Source organism: Rhipicephalus microplus, chromosome X (genome assembly GCF_043290135.1).
Source record: "Rhipicephalus microplus isolate Deutch F79 chromosome X, USDA_Rmic, whole genome shotgun sequence".
Classification (NCBI taxonomy): domain Eukaryota; kingdom Metazoa; phylum Arthropoda; class Arachnida; order Ixodida; family Ixodidae; genus Rhipicephalus; species Rhipicephalus microplus.
Genome location: NC_134710.1, coordinates 495,318,625 through 495,334,513, shown reverse-complemented (window position 1 = coordinate 495,334,513; position 15,889 = coordinate 495,318,625). Strand labels below are relative to the sequence as shown.

Genomic DNA, 15,889 nt, shown 5'->3' with positions numbered 1-15,889 from the left:
GATCTCATGCACAAGACCGCATTGCCGAACGTCAGCCCAGGAACCATGACCCCCTTCCATATTCCTCTCACAACATCATACCTATTGTAATTCCACAGTGCCCTATTTTTCATCACTGCTGCATTCCTGTTACCTTTAGTCGTCACGTATATTTCGTGTTCCCTCAGGTACTCGATCCCATTGCTTATCCATACGCCAAGATATTTGTATTTATCTGTTATCTCAAGCGTGACCTCCTGTATCCTAAGCTCACTACCTTCGTTGTCATTGAAAATCGTGACTGCTGATTTTTCCTTACTGAATCTAAAATCTAACCTATCTCCCTCATTACCGCAGATGTCCATCAATCTCTGCAAATCTTCCTTGTTGTTGGCCATTAGCACTATAACATCTGCGTACATTAATGCTGGTAGTGCCTGATCAATAAGTTTTCCTTGTTTGACTAAAGATAGGTTGAAGCCCAGCCCACTTCCTTCTAATTTTGCCTCTAATCCTTGTAGGTACATCATGAATAATAAGGGTGACAGAAGGCACCCCTGCCTAAGCCCCCGTTTTACCTCTGCAGGCTTGGATACCTGCTTTCCCACTTTATAACTACCTTGTTACCTTTATAGATACCCTTTAAAAGATTAGTGACTACATGTTCCACGCCTAGTGTGTTCAGTATTCCCCACAATTCCTCTTGAACCACGCTATCGTACGCTTCCTTGATATCCAAGAATGCTAGCCACAGGGGCCTGTGTTCCTTTTCTGCTATTTCGATGCACTGCGTCAGTGAGAACAGATTGTCTTCCAACCTCCTGTGTTTCCGAAAACCATTCTGCAGTTTTCCCAGCACCCCCTCATCTTCTATCCATGCCTGCAGTCTTTTCTTTATAATCTGCATCGCCAGCCTGTAGACCACTGATGTCACTGTTATAGGACGGTAGTTGTTTATGTCAGCTTTGTCCCCCTTTCCTTTATAGATCATGCACATCCTGCTAAGTTTCCATCCATCGGGAACTTCACCATCGATTATTATATTGCTCACTGCCTCTCGCAAAGCCTGCTTAGACTTCGGACCTAATGTCTTTATCAGCCTAATTGGAATGCCATCTGGGCCTGTTGATGTACTACTAGGAACCCTTTTCTCAGCCCTTTCCCACTCTCGTTGTGAAAGTGGAGCCATTGCACCACTTGGTTCGTTCTTGTCTATTGTGGTGCATAAAGTATTTTTTGTTGAAATTTTTCTGTCACCCTTGTTCTTATATATTCAATAGCTTCGTCCCCTTTTAGCCTGGCACCTTGGGCTGTAGTTATAAAACTCTGCTCTAGGCTCGTGTCATTTCCTAGGGAGTTTAGATGGTCCCCAAATTTTGCAGCTGCCTTTCTATTTTTTTATGTACTTCTGCCAGCCACTGAGCTCCCTTTCTTCTAATCTTTTCATTTATCAGAAGGAATGCAGCCCTTCTACAGCTTAGAAAGGTTTCCCATTTTCTTTCAACATCATCTGTCGGTTCACCCCGCTGCTTAGCATGTCTGTGTTCCCTAGAGGCTTCCTGACGTTTTGCTATGGCTCTCTTAACTTCCTCATCCCACCAACTTTTGGGTTTGTGTCTTCTTTTCCGGGGTGACTTGTTACGCGTCTTAGCAAGCTCTAGCTCAAAGAGTCTAATTATAGAGTCTTTGAGCTCTAGCTCAAAGAGTCTAAGATTGGACGGTGGCTCACGCCACCTAGCTATAAAAGTAAGTACTATCACTTTGTGTTTCAGGAGTGAATTTCACTCGCGCCTTGAATGTAGCCACCAGTCAGTTAGTCTCCTCCTTGTTATTTCTACCAATTTAAAGTCTATTTTGACTTCACTGGGTCTAAACCCCAACGCTTTGAAAAATTCCGTGCCATTACCTTGGAGTATCGGGTGAAGCCCTTTGTAGAACCTTATCAAATGTTCAGCCATTTCCTCCTTCTCTCCACACGCTCTATATGCCGTGTATATGCATTCATATTTGGCTCGGTGTGTTCTGGTTCACAATACTGCCGTTCTGGCCTCGAACAGCAGAGACCTACACCGAAAATAATCGTAGATCTTTTGTCGTGTAATTTCCTCCTTGAAAGTTCGGTAGGTCTTTAGTGATGGTTTAGTAAGCATTACTATCTTCAACAAGTCCCTCTCTGTTTCCTTCATCTTCTTCTTAACCGATGTTTCCTTATGTCTCGGCATTCTGCTGTTGTCTAAATACTTGCTTGACAATTTTCGAGTTTGCTTCTTCCATTTGGTATAAACATTCTTCATGTACAAGTAGCGGATGGCTTTCCTAGCCAACAATCTTGTCGCCTTCTTCTTCATTCACTCCTCAAATTTTATCTTGCTGCTAGCTTTCCTGCACTTAAACTATGCCCATTCCATGTCACCCTGTACCCCCTAATTGGGGGCATTTCCGCGTGCTACCAAAGAAAGTGTACTATTTGACACGTTGTTTAATTTCCAGTCTTGCTTGAACCTCTGATTTCATGCACAAGACCACATCGCCGAACTTCAGACTATGAACCATGACCCATTTCCATATTCCGTTAACAAGCTCATACTTGTAGTATTTCCACAGTACCCTGTTTTTCATCACCACTGCATTCCTGTTACCCTTAGTCATTACGTATCTTTCGTGCCCCCTTAGTTACTAAGCCCTGTTATTTGTCCCTACACCGAAACATTTGTATTTATCCTTTTTTTCTAGCGCGACTTCCTGTCCCTTACGCTCAGTTCTTTTCTTACCAATAAAAATCATGATTGCCGATCGTTCCCAGCTGAACTTCTAATTTTGATTGATATGTGGGGTTTAACGTCCCAAAACCACTATATGATTATGAGAGACGCCGTAGTGGAGGGCTCTGGAAATTTAGACCACCTGGGGTTCTTTAACGTGCACCCAAATCTGAGCACACGGGCCTACAACATTTCCGCCTCCATCGGAAATGCAGCCGCCGCAGCCGGGATTCGAACCCGCGCCCTGCGGGTCAGCAGCCGAGTGCCTTAGCCACTAGACCACCGCGGCGAAGCTGAACTTCTAATTTTAGTTATCTCCCTGATTACATCTATCAATCTCTGCAGATCTTTCTTGTTGGCTATATATATTAAATCATCTGCATACATCAATGCTGGTAATGACTGTACAATGTGTTTTTCTTGCTAGGCAACAGAGAGGCTAAAGCCGAGTCGACTCCCCTCTAATGTGGCTTCTAGTCCCTTAAGATAAAGCATAAATAACAAAGGTGACAAGGTACATCCCTGTCAAAGCTCGCGTTGCATCTCTATAGGTTCAGGTACCGGTTCTTCCCATTTTATAACTAGCTTGTTGTTATACAACTATTTATTAGAAGATTAGTCATTCAATCTTACACATTTAGACTATCCAGTATTCCCCACAAGTCTTCTTGAATCACGCTATTGTAAGCTCCCTTGATATTTAGAAATGACAGCCACAGGAGCTTGTGTTCTTTTTTTCGCTCTTTTTATACACTGCATCAATGGAAACAGATTCTCCTCCAACCTCCGTCGTTTGCGGAACCCATTTTTTAGTTCTCCGTGCAACCCCTCATTCCCCACCCTAGTCTGTAGTCTTTAGTGTCTGCATCACCAGCCCGTTAACTACTGATGTCACTGCTCTAGGATGGTAGTTGTTTATATCGGCTTTGTCCTCCTTTCTTTTATAGATGATCATCCTGCTTAGTTTCTACCCACTGGGGGCATCACTATCCATTATTGCTTTGCTCGCGGCCTTTCTTAATGTTTTCTTAGAGTTTGGTCTTAGTTTCTTCATTAGCATAATTAGGATGTCGTCAGCGCCTGTTGATGTGCTAATAGAAACCCTTTTTATGCACCTTCCTACTGTCATTGTCACAGTGGAGCCATTAAACTAATTGGTCCATCCTCATCTGGTACGGTGCATGCAGTGCTTTCGTGGTGTTCAAATTTCCCTACGAACATTATTTTTATATATCCCATTGCCTGATTCCCTTCTAGTCTGACCCCTTCAACTGTAGTTATAAACCTCTGTTCCATGCTTGTCTTCTTACTCAGATAATTGAGACGGTTCCAAAACATTTACCAGCCTTTCTATTCTTTCTGTTTACTTCCGCCATCCACTGGGCCCCCTTCCTTATAATCTTTTTACTGATCCGATTGGGTGCTTCTCCTCTGCAACTCAAGAAGTTATCCCATATTGTTTTGACATCATCCTCCAGTTCTCCCCTCTGTTTAGCATATCTATGTTCCCTGGAGGCTTCTAGACATCTTACTATGGCTCGCTTAACTTCCTTATCACACCGGTTCTTGGGTTTGTGTTTATTTTTTTCGGTTGATTGCACCCGTACCTCAGCAAGCTCAAACTCAAACAGTCGAGTTAGATTTGTGTACGTCTACTGTGTTTTAGTGTCCTTGACGATCATTTTCTCAATCTCTTTAGTTGCTGTTTCCATTCGCCTTTCTGAATCATTGTTACCGTGTGGTTGCTCATAATGCCTCCTTTCTATTTTCATTTCTCTTCCGAAACTCACCTTGATGCGTTTGTGATCACATTCTAAGTTCCTGGACGCATATACATCTAAGTTTATCACCCTTAGCCGATCATCCATCCTCTATGTGATATCATTGCACAATCTATCGTCGACTGCACCCTTGCCACCTTCCATGTTATCTGCCCTTCGCATTTCTTGGTGCTGTTGCAAATGAATAAACCATGCATTTCACATATATTCATTAGCATTCTGCCTCTTGGGTCAGTATATCTATCTATATTTTCAATGTGCGCATTCATAACTCCTCAAATAATTAACTCGCACTCTTCTCCTAGTTCGCGATTGTCCTTTTCTATGCACTGCACTATTTTTTTTATGTTTTCCTCTCTGGCTTTTGCTTCTGTCCACATGTATACAAAACACAGGAGCGTCGTCTGCGCAGCCACTTTCTATTTTAGCCATAAGTGTTCCCTGCACTCTTGCTAAACCCCTTGCAAGTCTGTACTTTTATGAATGAATGCCCCAATACCACCCCCTTTCTGCCACTTTCTGTTCCATTACAATACGTACATGCGTACACTCTAAATACGGTTACCTATAATGCAACTTTTGGGCGTGACTAACTTATGAAATAAAGGTTACAAAGGAGTTTATTTTCAAGTTTTTGTTATTTTCGGGGCCTAAAAGTTTCAAAATCCGCATTTCGAGCAATGCATACGTTACCAGCGCGAAAAGCACAGTGTAGCTTGTCCGTGGTAACCTATGAACAACGCTGTAACTTATGTGTACACCGCCTCACCATGTACCTCGCCAAATAAGAAAGAAAGGATAAAAACATGATGAAAGTATACCGCAGCCGCAAGCGCGGGTTCTCCTCCACTTGGCGGTCGGCTGCGTTCGGCGCCATGAAGTCTACACCGCGGGAAGGCGCCGCCACGACAGGCGCAACGCATATGCACCGCGTGCATAGCATGCAGCGTGCAGCACCGAATGGCCCGGGCAGCACGCGTGAGGCAAGCCATTTTCTGGCGGCGCTTGCAAACTTTGATTCCAATTCGCTTTCTTGGGATTGTGTGCGTTGCGTGAAACCGGTGATGCCGCTGAGCAGCAATGACATGTGGGGTGTGCTGCGTGGCAGCTTCAACGAAACTTCTCGTGATTGTCGGCGTTACGTCGTTTTTTGTTCACCGGACGACTCAACAGCAATCGCCATTCGTTACGAATACTGCAACCACTGCCCAGCGGCTCATGGCCGAATAACTGACTTGGGTAAGTGGCTTTTGTTTCAGATACACTTTGACGGCATGTGAGGTCTTCCTGATTTCAATACTTGTCAAATCGGGACTTTTCTGCGCTGGTAAGAGTGGCGCCTTGTTTGTGGATTTTGTTGTTAGAGTGCTTGTCTTAGCTGCATATATATATATATATATATATATACGAAAACTAAGTATACGCCTCTGAAAAACTGTTTATTGGTAACGTTTCAATCGGAGACCGATCTTCATCAGACAAAATTTAGTAGGCTTCGACGACGCGTTTTTATGCCATCCTCCAGCCCAGAGAGAGAGAGAGAGAGAGAAAGAAAAATATACATATACCAGTGGCCCAACTACCCATCATGCACTGATAAGAAGGCTTCCTCACGAAGGCTTCCTCACGGTAGCCTTCTTTTAAAACTTAAACAAGCAGGAATTCCTTCTACACTTGTAAATTGGGTTAATTCGTATTTGAAAGATCGAACGCAATTTGTAGACATCGATGGTACTTGTTCCTCTTCTCTAACAGTGACATCAGGTGTGCCCCAGGGAAGTGTGCTGGGGCCCCTGCTTTTTTTGTTGTATGTTAATGATTTAGTGTCTGTGGTTGGTGATACTGTGAATATTGGAATTTTCGCGGATGATATCATGATTTATACTGAAGTGCAGTCTGCTTCTGATCAACATCGGCTAGATAGGGCTTTATGTGACATATCTTCTTGGTGCGACAAATGGGGCATAAAAATTAGCACTACAAAAACAGTTCTTTTACGTATAACCAGGAAACGAAACCCCATAACTATCCGGTACAAAATTAAAAACACCTTAATCGAGGAGGTTAGTAAGCTTAAATACCTAGGTATCATATTGAACTCCAGATTAGATTGGAACGACCACGTTCAGCAGGTAACTTCTTCAGCGCTAAAAAAAACTTGGTCTTTTACGGCATAAACTTCGAGGTACACCTAGTAACGTTAAGCTTTTAGCGTATAATTCCATAATTAGGCCTAAACTGAAGTATGCAGCGGTTGTTTGGGATCCGCACACGAACAAAAACATAAACGAATTGGAGAAGGTTCAGAGGAGGGCTGTTCGTTTTATTTATAATAAATATAAAAGAAGTGATTCTCCGTCAGGTATCATGGCACTGAATAAAATCCAACCACTACTAATTAGACGCCAAATTGCCCGCTTATCTTTTATGGAATCCCTAATTAAGTGTAAGACTGGATTATCACCCACTCCATTCATTAGTCCGTTCACCACGAGAAAAACACGACACACACATAGCCACAGTTGATCCCCATTCTTTGCCCGAACAAATACCTTTAAGTTTTCATATTTTCCACGCAAGGTAGATTACTGGAATAAATTGCCAGAAAGAATATTTAGTGAAAATTTTATGACAGCCCTACACGATCATTTTAGAAACTTTTAATTACTGACGTTCGGGTTTTTAGCAATGTTTCTTGAAGTTGTGCGTGATTTTCTAGTTTTATTTGGATTGGAAACACTGCTATGTTTGTGCTAAAAGTCGGTTTCACCGTGGCTTGTTTATTTTGTAGTTCCAAGTGAATTCTGCGTTTTGTTGCTTCATTGTTTTTGTTACATTGCAATGCATTGTATGTGCGTGAACATTCTTTTTTCTGCCCGTCCTGCTTGGACCATTGAATTGGTCTGCAGTATTGTATAAATAAATAAATAAGCAGCCGAATGGCCACGTGTGCATACTACGCAAAGCACGTGCATTAAAAAAAGAAAAAAAAGAAAAAGAAAAAGAACGCACCTGCGCCAGTGGCAATACCACCCATTATACAATGATAAGTAGTCAAACGACCACGTTTGCGTGCTATTATTGGCAGGTGCATTTTGTAAAAAAATAAAAAATAATAAAAAACGAGTGGTAAACAACATACAATCATGGCAAGTTTTTCGGTCCAGGTGGCTAAATTAGGCAAATTCCAGTGATAAAAAGTTTGACTCCTCAGGTTCACCTCTCATCAGCTTTCCCCGTAGCTTGTAAAGAATTCCTAAATACATTCCTTGCGATCTTTGTCGCTGTCGCATTCCACCTGTTCTCCCCCTTCATAGTTGCTCTTGAAGCCTGGTGAGGAGGTCTACGTCAGAAGGATGTAAAAAATTAAAAAAAGAAAAAAAAAAGAAAAAAAGGGAAAAAAGTAGAGAAGATTAGCAAACAAGAGCTACGCGTGTCAAAGCTCCGCGCGTGCAGGATAGGCACATGCCAGGTAAATACGATCTCCGGTCTGTGGCTCAAGAATAATAAACATATACTGGAGGTGGTTTTTCAAGTTTTTACCTCGGGGCTTGGATGTGTCATTTTACTTCGTTTAGTGGTCCACCTTCCTCGAAATGCGCGTGCCCATGCCGCAGGCCCAAACACGTGTTCCGGGCGAAATCAGAAGAAAAGAAAAATGCTAATTAAAGAAACCGAAAAAGAGAGAAGAAGAAGAAGAAAGAAAAAGAAGTAGAAAAAAAAGAAAGCTAAAACGTTCGGTCAGGATAAATACTATCCTGAATCTTCCAGAGCGCGAATTGAAGAAAGTATGCCTGGAGTGTTATTTATTTCGAGACCGAATTCAAGACCATACCATTCTATGGTCACTGCATCGTACCTTGCCAACCACTTCCACATCCTGCACGATTCCTGTGTGTGCAATCATTATAAAGTCTATTTCGTTCTTATTATCGCCATTAGGGCTCCTCTATGTCCACTTGCGGTTTTCTTGTTTTAGGTAGAAGGTACTCAAAATCTGTATATTATAGCGTTCTGCGAATTCCACTAGTAGCTCTCCTCTGGCGTTTCTAGTGCCGATGCCATAATCTCCTACTGCCTGGTCTCCAGCCTGCTTCTTCCCTACCTTTGCATTAAAGTCGCCCATCACTATAGTATACTGTGTTTTTACCTTACTCATTGCCAATTCCACGTCTTCATTGAAGCTTTCATCAGAAGCGTCATCATGGCTGGATGAAGGTGCGTAAGCCTGTACTACCTTCATCTTGTATCTTTTATTCAGTTTAATTACGATACCTACCACCCTTTCATTAATGCTATAGTATTCCTTTATGTTGTCAGCTATGTTTCTGTGAATTAAGAACCCCACTCCCAGTTCTCTTCTGTCTGTCAAGCCCCGATCGCATAGGACGTGCCCATTCTGTAGCACCGTATAGGCCTCATCTGTCCTCCTAACCTCACTGAGCCCTATTAAATTCCATTTAACACCCTCTAGCTCCTCGAATAGTGCAGCTAGACTTCCCTCACTAGATAAGGTTCTAGCGTTAAACGTTGCCAAGTTCAGGTTCAAGGAACGACAGAACGACAGTTAGACAGTTCGACGACGACAGAACGACAGTTCAAGGAACGACAGAAACTGATACGCCAGAAGCCAATCAATGAGCTAGCACTGAGAGGGAAAGTACAAGAATTCAGAGTGTCGCTGCAGAACAGGTACTCGGCTCTAAGTGAGAGAACCAACCTTAGCGTAGATACAATGAATGATAATCTGACGAGTATCATTACGGAGTGTGCAGTGGAAGTTGGAGGCAGGGTAGTTAGGCAGGACACTGGCAAGCTTTCCCAGGAGACAAAGAACCTAATTAAGAAGCGTCAAATCATGAAAGTGTCAAGTACAACAGACAAAATAGAACTGGCAGAGCTTTCGAAGTTGATTAATTGACGTAAGGTATGCGATGTAAGAAGGTATAACATGGAGAGAATGGAACACGCTCTGAAAAACGGAGGAAGCGTCAAAGCAGTGAAGAGGAAATTTGGGATAGGCAAAAGTCGGATGTATGCACCAAGGGACAAAGAAGGCAAAATAACTACCAATATGGATAGGATAGTTATAATAGCGGAGGAGTTTTACAGAGATCTGTACAGTAGCCAAGACAACCACGACCTTAATACTATAAGAACTAGCAGTAACCCAGATGACATCCCACCAGTAATGATAGAAGAAGTCAGAAAAGTTTTGGAGGACATGCAAAGAGGCAAAGCTGCTGGTGAGGATCAGGTAACATCAGATCTGCTGAAAGATAGAGGACAGATTGTGTTAGAAAAACTAGCCACCCTGTTTATGAGGTGTCTCCTGACGGGAAGAGTACCAGAGTCTTGGAAGAACGCTAACATCATCTTAATACATAAGAAACGAGATGACAAGGACTTGAAGAATTACAGGCCGATCAGCTTGCCCTCTGTAGTATACAAGCTATTTACAAAGGTAATTGCTAATAGAGTAAAGAAAACATTAGAATTCATTCAACCAAAGGAACAAGCAGGATTTCGAACAGGCTACTCAACAATTGACCACATTCATACTATCAATCAGGTAATATAGAAATGCTCAGAGTATAACCAACCACTATACATAGCCTTCATAGATTACGAGAAGGCGTTTGATTCAGTAGAAATATCAGCCGTCATGCACACACTGCGGAATCAGGGCGTAGAGGAAGTATTTATAAACATTCTGAAAGAAATCTACAGGGGATCAACTGCTACTATAGTGCTTCATAAAGAAAGCAACAGATTACCAATTAAGAAGTGTGTAAGGCAGGGGGACACAATCTCCCCAATGCTATTTACCGCGTGCTTACAGGAGGTTTTCAGAAGCCTAGAATGGGAACAGTTAGGGATAAGAGTTAATGGAGAATACCTTAGTAACCTGCGCTTCGCCGATGACATTGCATTGCTGAGTAACTCAGGGGACGAATTGGAACTCATGATTACGGAGTTAGACAAGGAGAGCAGAAAGGTGGGTCTTAAAATTAATCTGCAGAAAACGAAAGTAATGTACAACAACCTCGGAAAGGAGCAACGCTTCGAGATAGGTAATAGTGCACTTGAAGTTGTAAAAGGTTATGTTTGCTTAGGGCAGGTAATAACCGCAGAGCCGAACCACGAGATTGACGTAACTAGAAGAATAAGAATGGAGTGGAGCACAATCAGCAAGCACTCTCAAATTATGACAGGTAGATTGCCACTATTTCTCCAGAGGAAGGTATATAACAGCTGTATCTTGCCGGTACTTAGCTACGAAGCAGAAACCTGGAGACTTAGAAAGAGGGTTCAGATTCAATTTAGGAAGACGCAGAGAGCAATAGAAAGGAAAATGGTAGGTGTAACCTTAACAGACAAGAAGAGAGCAGAGTGGATTAGGGGACAAACTGGGGTTAAGGATATCATAGTTGAATTAAAGAAGAGGAAATGGACATGGGCCGGGCCTGTAGCGCGTAGACAGGATAACCGCTGGTCATTAAGAGTAACTAACAGGATTCCCAGAGAAGGGAAGCGGGTTAGGGGGAGACAGAAGGTTAGGTGGGCAGATGAGATCAAGAAGCTTGCCGGTATAAATTGACAGCAGCAAGCACAGGACCGGGTTAACTGGGGGAACATGGGAGAGGCCTTTGTCCTCTTTTGAAACAAAAAGCGGCAAACCTTGATCGCCAGCAGCTACTTCAGCAGCAGAAAGAATTGAAAGAAGAGGGACGAAAGAACTTAGTTTTAACATTTTGTAGCAACCCCCCTAAAGTAAAGAAAATTTTAAAGAAACACTTTAACATCTTACAACAGAGTGATCGGCTATCAAAAGTTTTGCCTTCCCCTCCACGAGTGGTATATAGACGCCCCCAAAACAATAAAGATTATCTTGTGCGGTCAAAAACCGATAAACCTTCTATAACTGGATGTCAACCATGTGGCAAAGCCCGCTGCAAAGTGTGCCAACACATACAGGTAACCAACGTTGCTGAAAGCACACAATCTGATTTCAAGTACTTCATTATTTCAAACATTACCTGTCACAGCTCCAATATAATATACCTTCTCGTAAGATGCGGTATTCAATACATAGGACAGTCTGACACAGGCTTTCGCATCCGCTTCAATAACCACCGTTCACATGTTCATTCACTTCCGGATCTGCCTCTGTCTCGGCATAGTAACTGCGGAAACCACCCATTTGATTCCATAAAGGTCACACTCTTACAAAGTGGTTTCTCTAGCACAAGAAACGTGAACAGCGCGAGTCATACATGATTTATGAATTTAATACATTTAAAGCTGGTCTAAATAACACTCCAGGCATACTTTCTTCAATTCGCGCTCTGGAAGATTCAGGATAATATTTATCCTGACCAAACGTTTTAGTTTTCTTTTTTCTACTTCTTTTCCTTTTCTTCTTCTTTTTCTCTCTTTTTTAGTTTCCTTTTTTATCGTTTTTCTTCTCTTCTGATTTCGCCCGAAGCACGTGTTCGGGCGGGCAGCATGGGCACGCGCATGCCGAGAAAGGTGGACCACTAAACGAAGTAAAATAACACATCCAAGCCCCGAGGTAAAAACTTGAAAAACAACCTCCAGTATATGTTTAATATTCTTGAGCCACAGACCGGAGATCATAGCTACCTGGCATGTGCCTATTCTGCACGTGTGGAGCGTGGACACGCGTAGCCATTGTTTGCTGTCACTCTGCTTGTTTTTTCCCTTTTTTCTTTTTTGCTTTTTTTTAATTTTTCACACCCTTCTGAGGTAGCCCTCTTCACCAGGCTTCAAGAACAACTATGGAGGGGGAGAAGAGGTGGAATGTGACAGCGACAATGATCGCAAGGAATGTATTTTGGTATTCTTTACAAGCTACGGGGAAAGCTGATGAGAGGTGAACTTGAGGAGCCAAATTTTTATGACTAAAATTTGCATAATTTAGCCACCTGGAGCAAAAAACTTGCCATGATTGTATGTTGTTTACCACTCGTTTTTTCAATTTTTTAATTTTGTTCACAAAACGCACCTGCCATTAAAGGTGCGCAAACGTGGTCGTTTGACTACTTATAAGTGTATAATGGGTGGTATTGCCACTGGCCAAGGTGCGTTTTTTTCTGTTTTTCTTTTTTTCTTTTTTTAATGCTCGTGCTATGCGTAGTATGCACACATGGCCGTTCGGCTGCTTATCAGCGCATTATGGGTAGTTGGGTCACTAGTATATGTATATTTTTCTTTCTCTCTCTCTCTCTCTCTCGCTCTCGGCTGTACGATGGCATAAAAACGCGTAAAATCCCACTAAGTTTTGTCTGATGAAGATAGGTCTCCGATTGAAATGTCACCAATAAACCGTTTTTAGAGGCGTATACTTATTTTTCCTTAATTCTACGGCAACCGAAGGCAGGCTCTTTATATTCTACGTATATATATATATATATATATATATATATATATATATATATATATATATATATATATATATATATATATATATATATATATATATATATATATATATATATATATATATATATATATATATATATATATATATATATATTGTCACGTTATAACAACGTAACTGTAACCTGTAGATAATGGCACACAAGGACGTCAATATGATTCGAACAACGGCAGTATTTCTTGTCTTGTCTTGTCTCCTAGGAGATCTTGGCTCATACCCACATGGGGGATCGGCCAAACTGTACCTCATAATAGATCATTTTTACAACGCTTGCTGGGGGTGGCGCTCCAGTCGCCGAGCTGAGCAGACGTGCTCCGAATGAGCTCCGCAGTTTTCGCTAATTGTGCCGCCTTAACTGCTTCCAATCGATTGTATATCATCACTACTGTGTCCGTGAACATCCCTGGACTCGATTGATGCTATTTTTGGTCCGGCCAACCGGACTTTTCGTCAATTTTTGACGTTTTCTTCACTTGTGCGACGCTGGGCCTAGCGGACCACGCCTAGGCTTAGCGCGAGTACGGCGGGGACGCGCAACTGCGTCGGCCACCCGGCCCGGCTCAACGCTCGACTCCTCATCGCCGAAGATGGCCTCGGCCTCATCGCAGCTCAACGCCGTTTCCCACAACTGTTTCGCGGCCCTTGCTACGGAACACATGAACGTTTGTGCTGGCGGCAACGACACTACGACCACCGACCCGATCAACGACCAAGAGGTGCTACGCAGCACCGGCCGCACCGCAGTCGCGGTGCGCGGCAACGACTTACACCCAAGCGACATCGCGGGATGGAAAATCTCCGGAAAACAAGTAAGCCAACGACTTAATAAGCCCCAGCTTAACGAAGTCACCCAAAGCAACAAGCCAACTCCGTAATTTAGTGAAGCTCAAGCAAAACGCATGGTAGCGAGAATTACTAAAGCGTCCCGCATGCCGCTGAATTTGCCGCGGGAAGAGCAGGAGATTGTAATACGACCGAGAGGAGGGCTATTCCTAGCAAAACTGGAAGCTGACATTGTAATGTCCGCAGTCATAACGGCAGCCAACGTTCCCAAGACCACAGCGAAAGCAGATACGATCTGTAATAATCCCACGCAGAACATCATCGTGATCAGCACGCCCAATGAAGAACGAGCACGTTACTACGCAAGCGTACGCTCTCTGTACATTGGGGGCCGTAGCTACGAAACGCATGCCTACTGCACCGCGCCTCACGGCACAGTGAAAGGAGTAATCCGTGGCATCGCAGTAGAGAACACTGCCGAAGATCTGCACGAGAATATCGTTAACCAAGCAAACCCGCAGGCCCTCGAAGCACACAGGATTGGAAACACTACCTCGATCGTCATTTTGTTCGCAGGAACAAAGGTTCCCAACTACATAAAGTATGGCTCCATTATAGTAAAGTGTGGATTATACAGACAACACCACAACGTATGCAAGACATGCGGCAAAATCGGCCATCGAGCCGATGTATGCCCCACGCCGGAAACCAAGATCTTCTTTGCGTGTGGCGCGCCTAACCCGACGGCAGACCACGCGGCGCGGTGCAAGCCACGTTGCAAACTGTGTAACGGAGCCCACGCCACGGGCACGGAAGGCTGTACGAACAAGTACAAGGTGCCCTTCGTAGTTACTCAGCGCAGATGGGAGCGCAGAAACGCGGCGTCAGCGCTTTCGTCGCAAGACTTCCCACAGCTGCCACCGCAACAACAGAACGAAGCGCATCTATCAAAGAGAGGACGCAGCCGCTCGAGGAAGCGGGACAAAAGCAGGAGACAATCGGCAAGCCGCGGCAGAAGCACCGACGGCAAGCGCAGCGAAAACATGAATTACAACCGCAACCAGCAGCGACCGGGCAATGTGATAAATGGGGCCCAGGCAGTCAACCCGCAAGCGGCGAACCGCAATCCGCTCAACCACGTAGCTGAAGCAAAGGACAACACCATCCAGTCACTACGCAATGAAAATGAGCAGCTCAAGCGATGCATCGCTGAACAGAGAGCTCAAATGCAAGAGATGAACGCTAAGTTGAACCAACTCATCAACGCACAGCAGCAGCAACAGCAACAACAGGTGACTCCGCCACCGCCACTGTCGCCACCGCAGAGTCAACCAAGACCCCCAACGCCAAAGGAAAACAACACAAACTCAGCCATGGAGGTACAAGTCCCAGTTACTACGGAAGCTAACAGCGCAGAACCCGAAACGATCGACGTTGCTAGGACAAGCGAACCGGCACCCAAGAAGCGAGCGCTCGAATACGCACGTGAACGAAGAGTCAACGCTAGGCTGGACAGCCTAGAAGAACGTCAAGATCGACTAGAACAGACCATGAAAGCCAACTACGAAACCCTGAGCCAAAGCATCAAAGCTACTAACGATCGCCTCGATGCTATCAACGCACGCCTCGACACATTGGTGACACCCGTACGTGGCATGCAGTCTACCATACAAGGAATACAGACTAAGTTGGATGCACTAATACACGCGCTGACGGCGTCAGGACTAATTCCCCAACAGGCCTTCACCCAACCGCAATAATGGACGGGACAACGGCAACAGGCACCGCTAACCACAGAAACAGAGCACAGACACAACAGCATCATCTCCTCATACGGCAATGGAATCCCAACGGCATATAGGGGAGAAAAGCATCGTTACAACAGTACATAAAACAAAGCACCAAGAGACCCGACGTTATAATACTACAAGAGACGCACAGTGAAACCCCACCGACGTTACCGGGGTACAGATCCTTTGCGAAGCCCCCCAGCGCACGAACAGTTGGGAAAGGCGCAGGGCAGGGGGTCTGCACCTTGGTAAAGAAGAATCTAACTTCAATAGATCACGAGCTGCTACCCAACGGCGCCATCGAGCACAGCACGGTTGAAATCGTCACCA

General features: G+C 44.0%; 2 protein-coding genes across 2 annotated transcripts in view; one reads left to right on the top strand and one right to left on the bottom strand.

Annotated features, from left to right (window-relative positions):
- The window catches only part of LOC142776733 (whirlin-like), a 145,196-nt gene that overhangs the window by 82,002 nt on the left and 47,305 nt on the right, over window positions 1-15,889 (bottom strand). The window lies entirely within an intron of this gene.
- Window positions 13,574-15,879, top strand: LOC142777091 (uncharacterized). The gene is made up of 2 exons (XM_075881388.1): window positions 13,574-13,742; window positions 13,872-15,879. The coding sequence occupies exons 1-2, from the start codon at window positions 13,574-13,576 to the stop codon at window positions 15,527-15,529; spliced, it is 1,827 nt and encodes a 608-aa protein (XP_075737503.1). The 3' UTR covers window positions 15,530-15,879.